The 14173-nt window shown below is 45.0% G+C and overlaps 1 protein-coding gene across 1 annotated transcript; it reads right to left on the reverse strand.

Moving 5' to 3' along the window:
- Window positions 1-1671: 1671 nt before the first annotated feature.
- LOC123052520 (protein translation factor SUI1 homolog) lies at window positions 1672-3814 on the reverse strand. The gene is made up of 5 exons (XM_044475730.1): window positions 3534-3814; window positions 2519-2594; window positions 2218-2429; window positions 2055-2108; window positions 1672-1969 (listed from the first exon to the last, which is right to left on the reverse strand). The coding sequence occupies exons 2-5, from the start codon at window positions 2553-2555 to the stop codon at window positions 1925-1927; spliced, it is 348 nt and encodes a 115-aa protein (XP_044331665.1). The 5' UTR covers window positions 2556-2594; window positions 3534-3814; the 3' UTR covers window positions 1672-1924.
- Window positions 3815-14173: the final 10359 nt, after the last annotated feature.

A 14173-nucleotide genomic window follows, 5' to 3' on the forward strand; every position in this document is an offset into this window, starting at 1 on the left:
CCTCCTCCCCCTCTCTCCTCCCTCCTCCTCTCTCCTACCTAATTCAGTAATGTTTTAGGTATAGAAATTTCCAGTAAAAAAATAGCAATAGAATAGAATATAAATTATAAAAACTAGTAATAGAATAGAATAGAAAATATAAAAACTAGTAATAGAACAGAAATTTTTCATAGTTCTTACCTGCCCATACGACTGGGTGTCGTGCCCTGCTGGGTGTTCGTGTCGGACTGGTTGTATGTGCCCGACTGTGTGGACTCCGAGTCATCCACTTGCCCATCCTCATAGCAGCCTCGGCTTCCGGCTCCGTCATGGATCATGTCAAACATCTGCAGGTCCGTGTCGTCCTACGTCGGCTCGCCCGCTTGAGGCATACCGGCGAACAGCGTGCGGGCACCAAGTTGCTCCACCCCGGCGTCCGCGACCGGACAAGGTACGATGATGCAAACTCCGAGAAAAGTAGCAACGTCGCGTTGACGTCGATAATGTAAGGACAGATGTCGGGAACTGCCTACTGAGCTGTTGTCCAGCGTAGATTATGGAGCCTTGTATTGCTTCAGCCAAAACAACCTATGCACGGACGATGGCGGCGGCGGCGCCCCCGTCCTTGGCCCCACCCTGCACCACAACCGCCCCTGCATGTCCCCGCCACGACCATCACCTCCGCCAGCCTTCTGCTTCTTGAGTGGCGCCACCTTTGCCTTCTGAGCCAGCGATCTTGCCATGTCATCGAGTTGATCTTGTGGGCGGCCACCTTCACCGGATCCTCGACCACTATCTCCAGCAGCTTTTTGTACGGGTCCTCCATGTTGCGGTGGCTGTGAAAAAGGGCGGGAATTGGGGTGGAGAGCAGTGTGATGGAAGAGGATCGGGTTGACAGAGAGTGATTTTGCCGCGAAAATAGTGCGGCCAACTCCAAATGCATGGACTCAGCCTCAGTTTTTGGTGGGCTGGGGGTGTCAGCGAGAAAGAATGATTTTGTCGGTATCGATGAGAAAATAGTGATTTTGTCGTTGGTAAAAATATTAACTCCTCAATTTTTAGGGTAAGTGTTTTTTCCTTCTTCAAACGCTGACTTCCAAAACGAACACGGTATCTGTCCGGGCAGTGATGCAGGAGCCGGTCATCCAATCGCATCCCCTAAACGTTCGTCCAGGTCAGACCAATATGAAATTCAAATGCATATCACCCTATAGCAGCCGATCACAACCAAAACGAGACCGATGTTTATAGTTTTAATGTCTGATCACAACCAAAACAGTCCCTGCAAGACATGCCTTGCTGGACCAGCTATCCAAAAATGTAGATGCCCTCCGTGGATCAAAAGTGCATCAACGGTCAATGAGGGGTCTGACGTAAGATGGGAAGCGTTTCCCTGTTTGTAGAGAGCCGCACAGTGTGCAGAATAAAGCTAAACCGTACCTCAAACAGTAATGAGATCCAAGCCATTCGCAGCTTGGAGTAGCCGCAGCACCAGGCACTGTTGCCATGAATGAGGCTACAGTATTCAGTAGACCCAGAAGAACCAAGTGCAACCGGGCCCAGAATAATTGGTGCATGCCAAGCAGGCAGTTTAATTCAGTGATCAAGCAGACACAGTTCAAGACTAGATGTATCGACACCGGCTGGAATGGCGAATGTCAAACCAAAATGGATGATACGAAGGACACCACATTTAAGAAAGCATATATTATTATTCAACCTTGATGGGAGAGGGTAACAAGCCATCTAACGATGGTGCTCCTTACAAAGTTTCAACACAAGGGTAACAAGCATACACGCAGAGAGGTGGGCTATGCTAGATTTTCCGTATACTCAGAGCGCGCAAGCTGGTAACGCCTGCTTGCGCTAGCACACAACTAAATATACTGCACCACCAATATATAGCTGCTTTGCATGTAGACTCTGATATGGAGCTGGCAGTTGTTCAGAAACCATGAATCTTGATGTGTTCCTTCTTCACAATGCCGGCCTGTGTCGACACATCATATTAGACATCTTCATCCATGTTTGTGAACTGCAACCATACCGAGCATAAGATGAAGAGAGATGTTTACCTGGACAAGGAAGTTTGAGACGTTCTTCCTCTGATCACCCTGGAGTTGAATGACCTGGAATGGAAAAGAGCAACAATGATCAAGACAACTAGCTTGCATGAGAAAATTGCGAAAGAAATGAACATGATAAGGGATGACGAGTTTGCTCGTTGTTTCAACACACCTGTCCAAGTTCTGTGTCCTGGACAACTGTACCATTGCAGCAAAACTCTTTCTTGAGGTCTTTGAGGATCTTGCTGTAGCTGAACTCCTTCTTCAGGCCCTGGACAGTGGTCAGGCTCTTGCGACCATTACGCTGCTGGATGCGTACATGAACGTAGTCTTTTGATCCGGCAGCTGCACCAGCGTCCCCAGCATTCGCCTCGGCAAAGGGGTCTTTATGTAGCAGCAAAACAATTAAGCAAGACATTCCAAACAGTGCAAGCAATTTCAGTGATAATTTGGATGGAAAACCACAGGCATACCAAAGGCAGTTGGGATCTGAACGTCAAGATCAGACATGAAATCTCCTGGTGAGAGTGGCAAAAGCTACACCAAGAACTGTACACAGTAAGAAAATGAATCATTAGGGCATGCAGTATAGAGAGGTCAATGACAGCTTCGTAATTTCTCATTTGTACAACCAAGCATGCCATGGCTTTGACCACTGACTAAATAATTTGCATCAGAGGTGCTTATTTCATACAGCTAAATTAAAGAAAGATAGAATCAACAAATCAGCGAGCAATTTCTATACCAAAACCAAGGAACAACAGTCAAAGCCAAACTTATGACAACACACTTACACCACAAGCAATCATCACTGTTCTAATTGGGCCTAAATGATTATGGAAGAACTATTTCACAAAACTAGTGGAGCAACCTGCACGATTCGTGCGGCGAGCTTTGATGTCTTCTACCATTCTTTACAGTTTGTTTATACATGTGATTTTGATCATCCTTTATGATCACTGTTTTCTTCAATTTTTCTTAGGTAGTCCGGACTGGAGTTTTTCCTAAAAAAAGTTTTCTTTCAACTTCAAGATCACAAATAGCATATCTTAATATGTACAAGCAAGTGCAGTGCTAGTCTTAACATAATTTTGTTGTCCTGACAAATTTATCCCCTTCGCTCAGAAAGTTTTTTTTCTACGAAATGAAAATACATGTATGGAGCTAATCATACTATGTTTGTACAGAACAGTGGAATCCCTAATCTTCTTCTTAAAAAAAAGCATCGTAGATATCACAATCAATACCCGATTGTACAGTATATATAAGAACAGACAACCTTATCAATAGGGGTCGAAAGAGAACGAGATCCAAGAATACCTACACGGCTCGACCCTAAACGGCTTAAGAAAGAACCACGGAAGACGAACAGGATCGATCCATAATCATACAGATCCTCTCCCTAGAAGGGGGCCCTAATACATAACTTAACTGCAGATCAACAACAGACCATAGAGATCAACCAAGAATCAGAGCAGGGGAGCATACCCTGGGAGGCGGTCGAGGAGGAAGAGATCAACCAAGAACTTTCCCGGGAGGATTTGGATCGCGGAGAGGCGCTGGCAGTCAGTCCTTGGTGTTCTTCCTCCTCTTTGGGTTGGATGCCTCCTATATAAAGACGAGGGAAGGAGGGGAATTTATAGACGGGAGGAGGGGGACGACTCTGGGTTTCTTGGCCCCCTTTTCCTCTCCTCTCCTCCCCTCTTTTGGCCGCAAAGCAAGCCGTTCTCCACCGTCAGTTGGCTGATTGATTATTATTCGGGTTAGTTACTTTGTGGCAGCCACTTTGTCGGTGTTTGTGTGCCGAAGGTTGGAAATGGAGCACGAGGAAAACACTTGTTTGCTCTAAAACGGGCCAGAGAGCGTCGTTGCTTGCTTTCAATACTCCGAAATTAATTTGGTACAGTACTAAATTCAAATACCCAGAAAACAAGCGACGGTGCACTTTCCAAAATTTAATCTAATTTCATCACATACGAAAAATTCTTTCGCTTGTTAGTATTGTGACCTCTTTATTACTACTAAACCACGACAAGTATTTTGGAATGGAGGGAATTTGCTGACACCAGATTTTGGCATGGCAAAACCACAATTAAGATGAATTCAAATGGAAAAGTTTTCAACATAAAAGTTTCGTATTGTTGAGACGAACAACTTTAATGTTTGGGGCATCGTCATCCGATCTCATCTCAGGGGCTGAAGCTGTGCTCAGGGTACTGAGATTTGATATTTAAAGTACTGTTCGGCCTATTACGCCTTCAAGACGACCACAAATGAAAAGTCTTCGTCTCATCGAGACTGGCGATTTTGATATTTGGATCATCTTAATCTGAGGTCGTATTCAAAAGTTGTAGTTAAAACAGTGCTATGGTGCAGAAACAATGGAGATGTCCGGCCAAACACCAAAAACCTCCTGTTTGTGACCGGACTTTGTGGAAATTGGGACCAGACTGTCCGGTATGGGTCATGAAAGTCATCCCAATCTTCTGTTCCGACCGGACATTCCGATGCGGACTACCAAACAGTCCGATCCGAATCGAAACCATTCGTCTTTTTTACAAATCAAAAGTTGTCCATCTCGTCGAAATGGATAAAATTACTTTTGGGCGTGTCTCCATCCAAGTTTGTATGCGGTCTGTAGGTCCCAAAAATCGAACTGTTATTCCAGACCTACCAAAACCCGAGTTCGCTTAATTTTGGAAGGATTTGGAGTCATTTTTTGTACGGGAAGTTTAGCTGTCTCATAAACAGGTGATGGCCAGTTGAACAACACACCATCGATCAATCTATCTACCACTTATTATCTTTTATCTTTTACCCTAGTATTTTTCTTTCTCGTTCTTCGTTGTTCTTCTTGGTGCAGGGCAACGATCCACGAGGCACTATGGGCTCGGGTCGACCTAGGGCAGCTCACAACTGCAGTGCGTCTAGATGGGGTCCCTCTCAGGCGCGTGGGGTTTTGGGTCTACAAGAGTGTACCGCGCTTTCGACCGGGTCTCCTTCGACGTGAGCTGCGATGCATCACCCCTGGCATCGAGGGTACACGATAATGTTTTTGTGTGTGAACACATATGAATATTAAATATTGTCTTCTTTTCAGTAAAGATCTCAACAACTTTGAAGGCTCATGCAATATGCAATGATGTGGTTAATGAGTTTTAGTGTGCAGTAAATAATACATCCACAAGGTAGCCTTTTTCCAGTGACAGTTTCAAACAAAAAAGTACTCAATCCTTTCATAAATATAAGATGTTTTTGAATATTTCTATATGTATTACATATATGTCAAATGAGTAAACAAACATACTAAAATGCGCCTATATACATCCGAATCAGAAAAATGTTAGAACAACTTATAATAGTGAACAGAGGGAGTAACGTCTTATATGTATAGTTCGAGGACACACAAACCTCTACAACATGACATATTTTAGTTGGTTAGGAAACAAAAATTATGTGCTAGACGTCTTATAAAACTTAACTAAGATTTATAAATTTATAACATTTTCTTAAGAAATGATGAGTAAATGTGTGTTCTCACACACACACACGCGCACGCACACACGCGCGCACGCACACGCACGCACGCACCACCATCACCATCACCCGCACCACCAACACACGCAAGAGGTCATGTAGCGTCTATTGATGATCATAGTCACAAAGTTTTTCAATTGGCGCTCATTGTCGATGAAGACGTCGTTTGACATTCAAAATACGTATTGGCTTTCATGAGACCCATCGTGATGTGCACTGAGCGTCCAGGTCACCAATATATTAGCTATTCAAGCACACATTGCTTCTCATTTAATTTAAACCAATTGATTTTTATAATTTTACTAAATTTATACAAGGTAGAGCATGGAGAGCAAACACATGACCCCTTTTGTGGTCGTATTTTCAATGCATTTTGATTTGCATACAAGACCGCTCAGAATTGGGTGACATTTTGTTTTATTTTTCAATAAAAGATGTGCTAAGTAAAAATACATCGTCAGACAAATCCTGACGAGAGCCAGTGTAATGAACTGGAGGCGCCAACAAACAAACAATGGCCGAGAACCACTAAGGGCATATACAATAGTTCTATTTTAAGAATGCCACGTAGGATAAATGATGAGGTGGAGGAGAGAGAAATCACAAGAAAACTCTTATTTAAGAGATGGCAAGAGATATCTCTTCACAATTTGTCTCACCACATTTTTAGAAATAACTAGTTATTGAAGATAAGGCTAAGAGATGACTTATTGTAGACATTTTTTTAACATCTTTAAATTGCATGTAAAACTTAAGATAAGACTATTTTATCAACCGTTGTACATGCCCTAACATATCATTACGAAGACCCTAGCTTCCCTCATTCCAAATCTCCGCGACACGAGCAATGACTAGAGACGCGCCCCATTGAGGCAAGTTGGGCGCATAATTTCTCACACCGCGCTGCCCTCCTACACGGTAGGATAAGTGCAAGGCACGTGTGCCCAAGAAAATGCGACTCGCAGATAATCCCGACCACACACGGCCGACGTCCTGCGCCGGTGGCATTTCACGCCGGCCTGGACGCGGTCCACCGGTGATTAAAAACCAATTAATAATCCAACAGCAATGCAAATCGCGTCAATTATCCCTCGGATCGGGGAACCGATCTCTAGGCGGGCCCGACGGCGAGGCAACCAATCTCTCTGGACCGTCGTCCCGCACGGACCTGATTCGAGATTCGTGACGGGAACGCGTCCCGTCCCGTGGGCGACCGCCACGCGGGGCCGACCCGTGCGCGGACCCCGCCGCCAGCGACCCGTTCCCGCGGAGTGAAAAAAGACTTCACGACACGCGCCGTCGCGGCGCATCGTGTTCCCCCGCGGGCGGGGTTGGCGTGGGGCGGACGCGCTGGGAGAGTGGGACGGACGGACGCGACAGGGACGCGGGGGCACGCGCCGCACGGCGTACGCACGTCGCCTTTCTCGTCTCGGCGTCTGGTTGTGGTTGGGTAGCGCCGCGTAGTTGCGTCCGGCCCCCGGAAGCAAAAGTGAGCACGTACCGGCCGGCGCGCTGCTGCATGCGGACCCCGTGTGTGGGCGGCCGGCGACTGACGAGGCAGAATGCGCGTGGTGGTGGTGCCGCGCGGCCAAAGGGACGGGATTCCCGTGAAATGCTGGCCGGACGGACCACGCGGCACGGTGGGCGTCGTTGGCTGGACCTGGGTGTTGCTGTGCTGGTGCTGTACTTTGCACACGACCGTCTACAGCTGCGGCTGAGGCGGATGGATGCTGCCGACCCAACCAATTCGCTGAACCTGTGCGTCGGCGGGCGTTGAGGGAGGGGTGTTTGTTCTTGTACTACATGGTTTATTAACCGCACCGACGATATTCCAGATGCTCTCGCTCAATGATTGCGTGCGGTGATCCTGGTAAATCAAGGGAATAAATTCCAAGACCAGGCCATGCCTCACGCCAAAGAAAGCACGCATCACATCTAGCTATGCGATTTGATCTTTGCCAACCTAAAGAAACGACATTGCTTATTTATTACTTCCTCTGTTTTTCCGGAAAGTGAATATATTAATACCACAAAGATACCAATTACACCCGACCTTTTACCAATAAGATGTCCAAAGACATCAATGATGCACACAACAACAAAAAAAGACCCGCCACGGTGATCAGTCACTAGCAACAACAGCCCTCTAACCACCATCAAAGACAACATCCGGCTTACAAAAAAGGTTCTTCAAAAGCAACGCATTCAAGAAGGAAACACTGCATAAGCGTTGTCGTTGCCCAATCGAAGATCTTGAGTTTTCACCCTAGGAATATCGAGACTCGGTACTCGAGGAGCACCACCAAAATTACAGACCTCAAATGTTGTCCCCCCGCTTGCCAAGGCCGCTGTTGCAATCCACCAAACTCCTAGCACGTAGTCTTCATCGCACACAGTCTTCATTACTCCCTCTCTGAAAAATATAAGAATATTTAGATCACTAAATGCTCTTACATTTCTTTAAGGAGAGAGTACTTGTGGATTCATAAAAGAAGACCCCAATAGCTGGCATATATCAGTCGGGGTGTTGCCTCCGACGAATGATTTAGCTCTGGAAGGAACCCTTCAGTGAACATTTTACCCTTTCCCTCGAGCGTCCGTTGTGGTGGGGTCCAAGTCCATTTAATTGTTCTTTTTCTAAATGCCCTGAAAAAAATCTTATAAAAAAGGTTGAGAAACATAAATTTACAATTGCCATAATTGAATTATAAAGATGACAGGCTATACTTTACAAAAGGGTCATTTTTCTAATTTATAAATTTATAAATGGTATAATAAAAATAAATGTGATGTGTTTATCTAGATTTTATCATGTCATGGTCTACGTAATAAAAATGTGATGGTATAAAAATAAATAAATTTCCATGCTACGTACAATAAAATTACCATGGTCCAACTAATAAATTTGCCATGGTCTAAGTGAAAAAATTGCTATCGTCTGACTCAAAAAATTGACATGGTCTAAATAAAGAAATTGTCATGCAACCTACAAAAAACTACCATGGTCTAAATAATTAAAATGCCATGATATTTACAATATTACTATTAGGTTTAATTAATAAAATTGTCATCGTCTAAATAATGAAATTGCCATGCTACCTATAATAAAATTGCATATGTAAAGTTTAGAAATTTTCTCCTCTAAAGGACATGGCAACTTTCGGGATTTGTAATGGGAACATGGCAAAAATTGTAAAAGAGCACAGAGAGCACACTGCAAGTTTAGAAAAATTGTTCTCTAAAGAATATGATAACTTCTGGGATTTGTAGTGGGCACATGGCCAAAAATTAGGGATTTTTGTTTGTTCTAATGTAGATTTTTTTTTAATTTTTTCTACACAAAATTTTCAAATGAAAAATTGAATTAATTTTTTTTAGCTTCAAACAATATAGCAAAGTTTAACCACATATGTTCATAGCCCAAGTAATCTCTTATGTAGTATGCTATCTCCAAACAAGGTGAATACAAGCATGCACGCAAAACCATTGAAAAGGGTCAGGAGGTAACACATTTCGCCAAAAAAATGTAGAAAACCTGCCCAAAAGAACCAACGTAGAAAGGACTCCTCGGGTATCCTACAAATGCCATGGCCATTGCTGATCAACGTCTGACTCATAGGAGAGCCATAGCTCGGAAGGGCATTGCAAGTCAATGAATAAGCTGTCGGCGGCAAAGCATTTGTCGTCGTGGTGTGTCAATCGGGGATCGTTCCCAACCTCCACGAGCCCTGGAGCGACCATCATTCATCAAGGCCAAGCGCCAAACCTGCCATCTTCAACCCTCAAGCCTCAAGGATCTAAAACAACCATCCTCTCTCGCCCAATGATGACATCATCAGGGACAACAACCAGCAGCCAAAAAGGTAAACCCGCATACTGGAAGGGTCGGCAGAGATCGAGCCCACCTACTCATCGACGCCACCATGGACATCGTCGAGACGAGATTGGAGCGGGGGCATTTGTTGGAAATATGCCCTAGAGGCAATAATAAATAGGTTATTATTATATTTCCTTGTTCATGATAATCGTTTATTATCCATGCTAGAATTGTATTGATAGGAAACTCAGATACATGTGTGGATACATAGACAACACCATGTCCCTAGTAAGCCTCTAGGAGACTAGCTCGTTGATCAATAGATGGTTACGGTTTCCTGACCATGGACATTGGATGTCGTTGATAACGGGATCACATCATTAGGAGAATGATGTGATGGACAAGACCCAATCCTAAGCCTAGCACAAGATCGTGTAGTTCGTTTGCTCAGAGCTTTTCTAATGTCAAGTATCACTTCCTTAGACCATGAGATTGTGCAACTCCCGGATACCGTAGGAATGCTTTGGGTGTGCCAAACGTCACAACGTAACTGGGTGGCTATAAAGGTGCACTACGGGTATCTCCGAAAGTGTCTGTTGGGTTGGCACGAATGGAGACTGGGATTTGTCACTCCGTGTAAACGGAGAGGTATCTCTGGGCCCACTCGGTAGGACATCATCATAATGTGCACAATGTGACCAAGGAGTTGATCACGGGATGATGTGAGTTACGGAACGAGTAAAGAGACTTGCCGGTAACGAGATTGAACAAGGTATAAGGATACCGACGATCGAATCTCGGGCAAGTAACATACCGATAGACAAAGGGAATTGAATACGGGATTGATTGAATCCCCGACATCGTGGTTCATCCGATGAGATCATCGTGGAACATGTGGGAGCCAACATGGGTATCCAGATCCCGCTGTTGGTTATTGACCGGAGAACGTCTCGGTCATGTCTGCATGGTTCCCGAACCCGTAGGGTCTACACACTTAAGGTTCGATGACGCTAGGGTTATAGGGAAAGCATGTACGTGGTTACCGAATGTTGTTCGGAGTCCCGGATGAGATCCCGGACGTCACGAGGAGTTCCGGAATGGTCCGGAGGTAAAGATTTATATATGGAAAGTTGTTGTTCGGGTTCCGGGAAAAGTTCGGGTTTTTTCGGTATTGTACCGGGAAGCTTCCAGAAGATTCCGGAGGATTCCGGAGGTCCGGAAAATGTTCCACCACGTCCAATACAGTAGCATGGGCTGTAAGGGGGCGCCCTAGCCTTAATGGGCCAGGGGCACCAGCCCCCCCAAGGCCCATGCGCATGGGAGAGGGGAAACCCTAAGGGGGAGGGCCTCCACTTGACTTGGGAGGCACTCCTCCCCCCTTTGGCCGCCCCCCAAGCCCCATCTAGGGCTAGCCGCACCCCTTGAGGGGGGAAACCCTAGATGGGGGCGCAGCCCTCCCCCTCCCCTATATATATTGAGGTTTTGGGCTGCCATAGACATGAGAACGTCTCTCTTTCGGTGCAGCCCTACCCCTCTCCCTCCTCCTCCTCTCCCGCGGTGCTTGGCGAAGCCCTGCGGGATTGCCACGCTCCTCCACCACCACCATGCCGTCGTGTTGCTGCTGGATGGAGTCTTCCCCAACCTCTCCCTCTCTCCTTGCTGGATCAAGGCGTGGGAGACGTCACCGGGCTGCACGTGTGTTGAACGCGGAGGCACCGTTCTTTCGGTGCTTAGATCGGAATCAACCGCGATCTGAATCGCTACGAGTACGACTCCCTCATCCGCGTTCTTGCAACGCTTCCGCATCGTGATCTACAAGGGTATGTAGATTCACTCCCCTTCCCCTCGTTGCTAGATTACTCCATAGATTGATCTTGGTGATGCGTAGAAAATTTTGAATTTCTGCTACGTTCCCCAACAGTGGCATCATGAGCTAGGTCTATGCGTAGTTTCTATGCACGAGTAGAACACAAAGTAGTTGTGGGCGTTGATGTTGCCAATTCTTCTTGCCGCTACTAGTCTTATCTTGTTTCGGCGGCATTGTGGGATGAAGCGGCCCGGACCGACCTTACACGTACACTTACGTGAGACAGGTTCCACCGACTGACATGCACAAGTTGCATAAGGTGGCTAGCGGGTGTCTGTCTCTCCTACTTTAGTCGGAACGGATTCGATGAAAAGGGTCCTTATGAAGGGTAAATAGAAATTGGCAAATCACGTTGTGGTCATACGTAGGTAAGAAAACGTTCTTGCTAGAAACCTACAAACCACGTAAAAACTTGCAACAACAATTAGAGGACGTCTAACTTGTTTTTGCAGCAAGTGCTATGTGATGTGATATGGCCAGAAGATGTGATGAATGATATATATGATGTATGAGATTGATCATATTCTTGTAATAGGAATCACGACATGCATGTCGATGAGTATGACAACCGGCAGGAGCCATAGGAGTTGTCTTTATTTTTTGTATGACCTGCGTGTCATTGAATAACGCCATGTAAATTACTTTACTTTATTGCTAAGCGCGTTAGCCATAGAAGTAGAAGTAATCGTTGGCGTGACGACTTCATGAAGACACAATGATGGAGATCATGATGATGGAGATCATGGTGTCATACCGGTGACAAGGATGATCATGGTGCCCCGAAGATGGAGATCAAAGGAGCATGATGATATTGGCCATATCATGTCACTATTTGATTGCATGTGATGTTTATCATGTTTTTGCATCTTATTTGCTTAGAACGACGGTAGCAAGTAGGATGATCCCTTATAATAATTTCAAGAAAGTGTTCACCCTAACTGTGCACCGTTGCGAAGGTTCGTCGTTTCGAAGCACCACGTGATGATCGGGTGTGATAGATTCTTACGTTCGAATACAACGGGTGTTGACGAGCCTAGCATGTACAGACATGGCCTCGGCACACACGCAATACACTTAGGTTGACTTGACGAGCCTAGCATGTACAGACATGGCCTCGGAACACGGAGGACCGAAAGGTCGAGCATGAGTCGTATAGAAGATACGATCAACATGGAGATGTTCACCGATCTTGACTAGTCCGTCTCACGTGATGATCGGACACGGCCTAGTTAAACTCGGATCATGTTTCACTTAGATGACCAGAGGGATGTCTATCTGAGTGGGAGTTCATAATCAGATGAACTTCATTATCATGAACATAGTCAAATAGGTATTTGCAAATTATGTCATAGCTTGCGCTTTAGTTCTACTGGTTAAGATATGTTCCTAGAGAAAATTTAGTTGAAAGTTGGTAGTAGCAATTATGCGGACTGGGCCCGTTAACTGAGGATTGTCCTCATTGCTGCACAGAAGGCTTATGTCCTTAATGCACCGCTCGGTGTGCTGAACCTCAGCGTCGTTTGTAGATGTTACGAAACATCTGACATACACGTTTTGATGACTACGTGATAGTTCAATGCGTAATGCTAACGGTTTAGAATTGTGGCACAAGAGACGTTTTTGAAACGTCGCAGAACATATGAGATGTTCCGAAGACTGAAATTGGGATTTCAGACTAGTGCCCATGTCAAGAGGTATGAGACCTCTGACAAGTTTCTTAAGCCTGCAAACTAAGGGAGAAAAGCTCAATCGTTGAGCGTGTGCTCAGATTGTCTGAGTGCCACAATCACTTGAATCGAGTGGGAGTTAATCTCCCAGATGAGATAGTGATAGTTCTCCATAGTCACTGCCACTAAGCTAGTAGAGCTTCGTAATGAACTATAACATATCAAGGATAGTTATGATGATCCTTGAGCTATTCGCGATGTCTGACACCGCGAGAGTAGAAATCAAGAAGGAGCATCAATTGTTGATGGTTAGTAAAACCACTAGTTTAAGAAGGGCAAGGGCAAAAGGGATACTTCATGAAACAACAAGTCGTTTGCTGCTCTAGTGAAGAATCCCAAGGTTGAACCCAAACCCAAGACTAAGTGCTTCTGTAATAAGAGGAACGGTCACTGAAGCAGTACTACCCTAGATACTTGGTAGATGAGAAGGCAGGCAAGGTCGACAGAAGTATATTGGATATAGGTTATATGAATGTGTACTTTACTAGTACTCCTAGCAGCACCAGGGTATTAGATACTGGTTCGGTTGCTAAGTGTTAGTAACTCGAAATAAAAGCTGTGGAATAAATGGAGACTAGCTAAAGGTGAGATGACGATATGTGTTGGAAGTGTTTCCAAGGTTGATATGATCAAGCATCGCATGCTCCCTCTACCATCGAGATTTGGTGGTTGCGTTGAACATGATTGGATTATGTTTACCGCAAAACGGTTATTCATTTAAGGAGAATAATGGTTACTCTGTTTATTTGAATAATACCTTCAATGGTCTTGCACCTAAAATGAATCTCGATCGTAGTGATACACATGTTCATGCCAAAAAGATATAAGATAGTAATGATAGTACCACATACTTGTGGCACTGCCACTTGAGTCATATTGGTATAGAACGCATGAGGAAGCTCCATGTGGATGGATCTTTGGACTCACTCATTTTGAAAAGATTGAGACATGCGAACCATGTCTATTGGTATATATGCATGAAGAAACTCCATGCAGATGGATCGTTTAGACTCACTTGATTATGAATCACTTGAGACATGCAAATCATACCACATGGGCAAGATGACTGAAAGTCCTCGTTTTCAGTAAGATGGAACAAGAGAGCAACTTATTGGAAGTAATACATTTTGATGTATGCAGTCCAATGAGTGCTGAGGCATGCAGTGGATATCATTATGTT

This window comes from Triticum aestivum, chromosome 2D (genome assembly GCF_018294505.1).
Source record: "Triticum aestivum cultivar Chinese Spring chromosome 2D, IWGSC CS RefSeq v2.1, whole genome shotgun sequence".
Lineage (NCBI taxonomy): Eukaryota > Viridiplantae > Streptophyta > Magnoliopsida > Poales > Poaceae > Triticum > Triticum aestivum.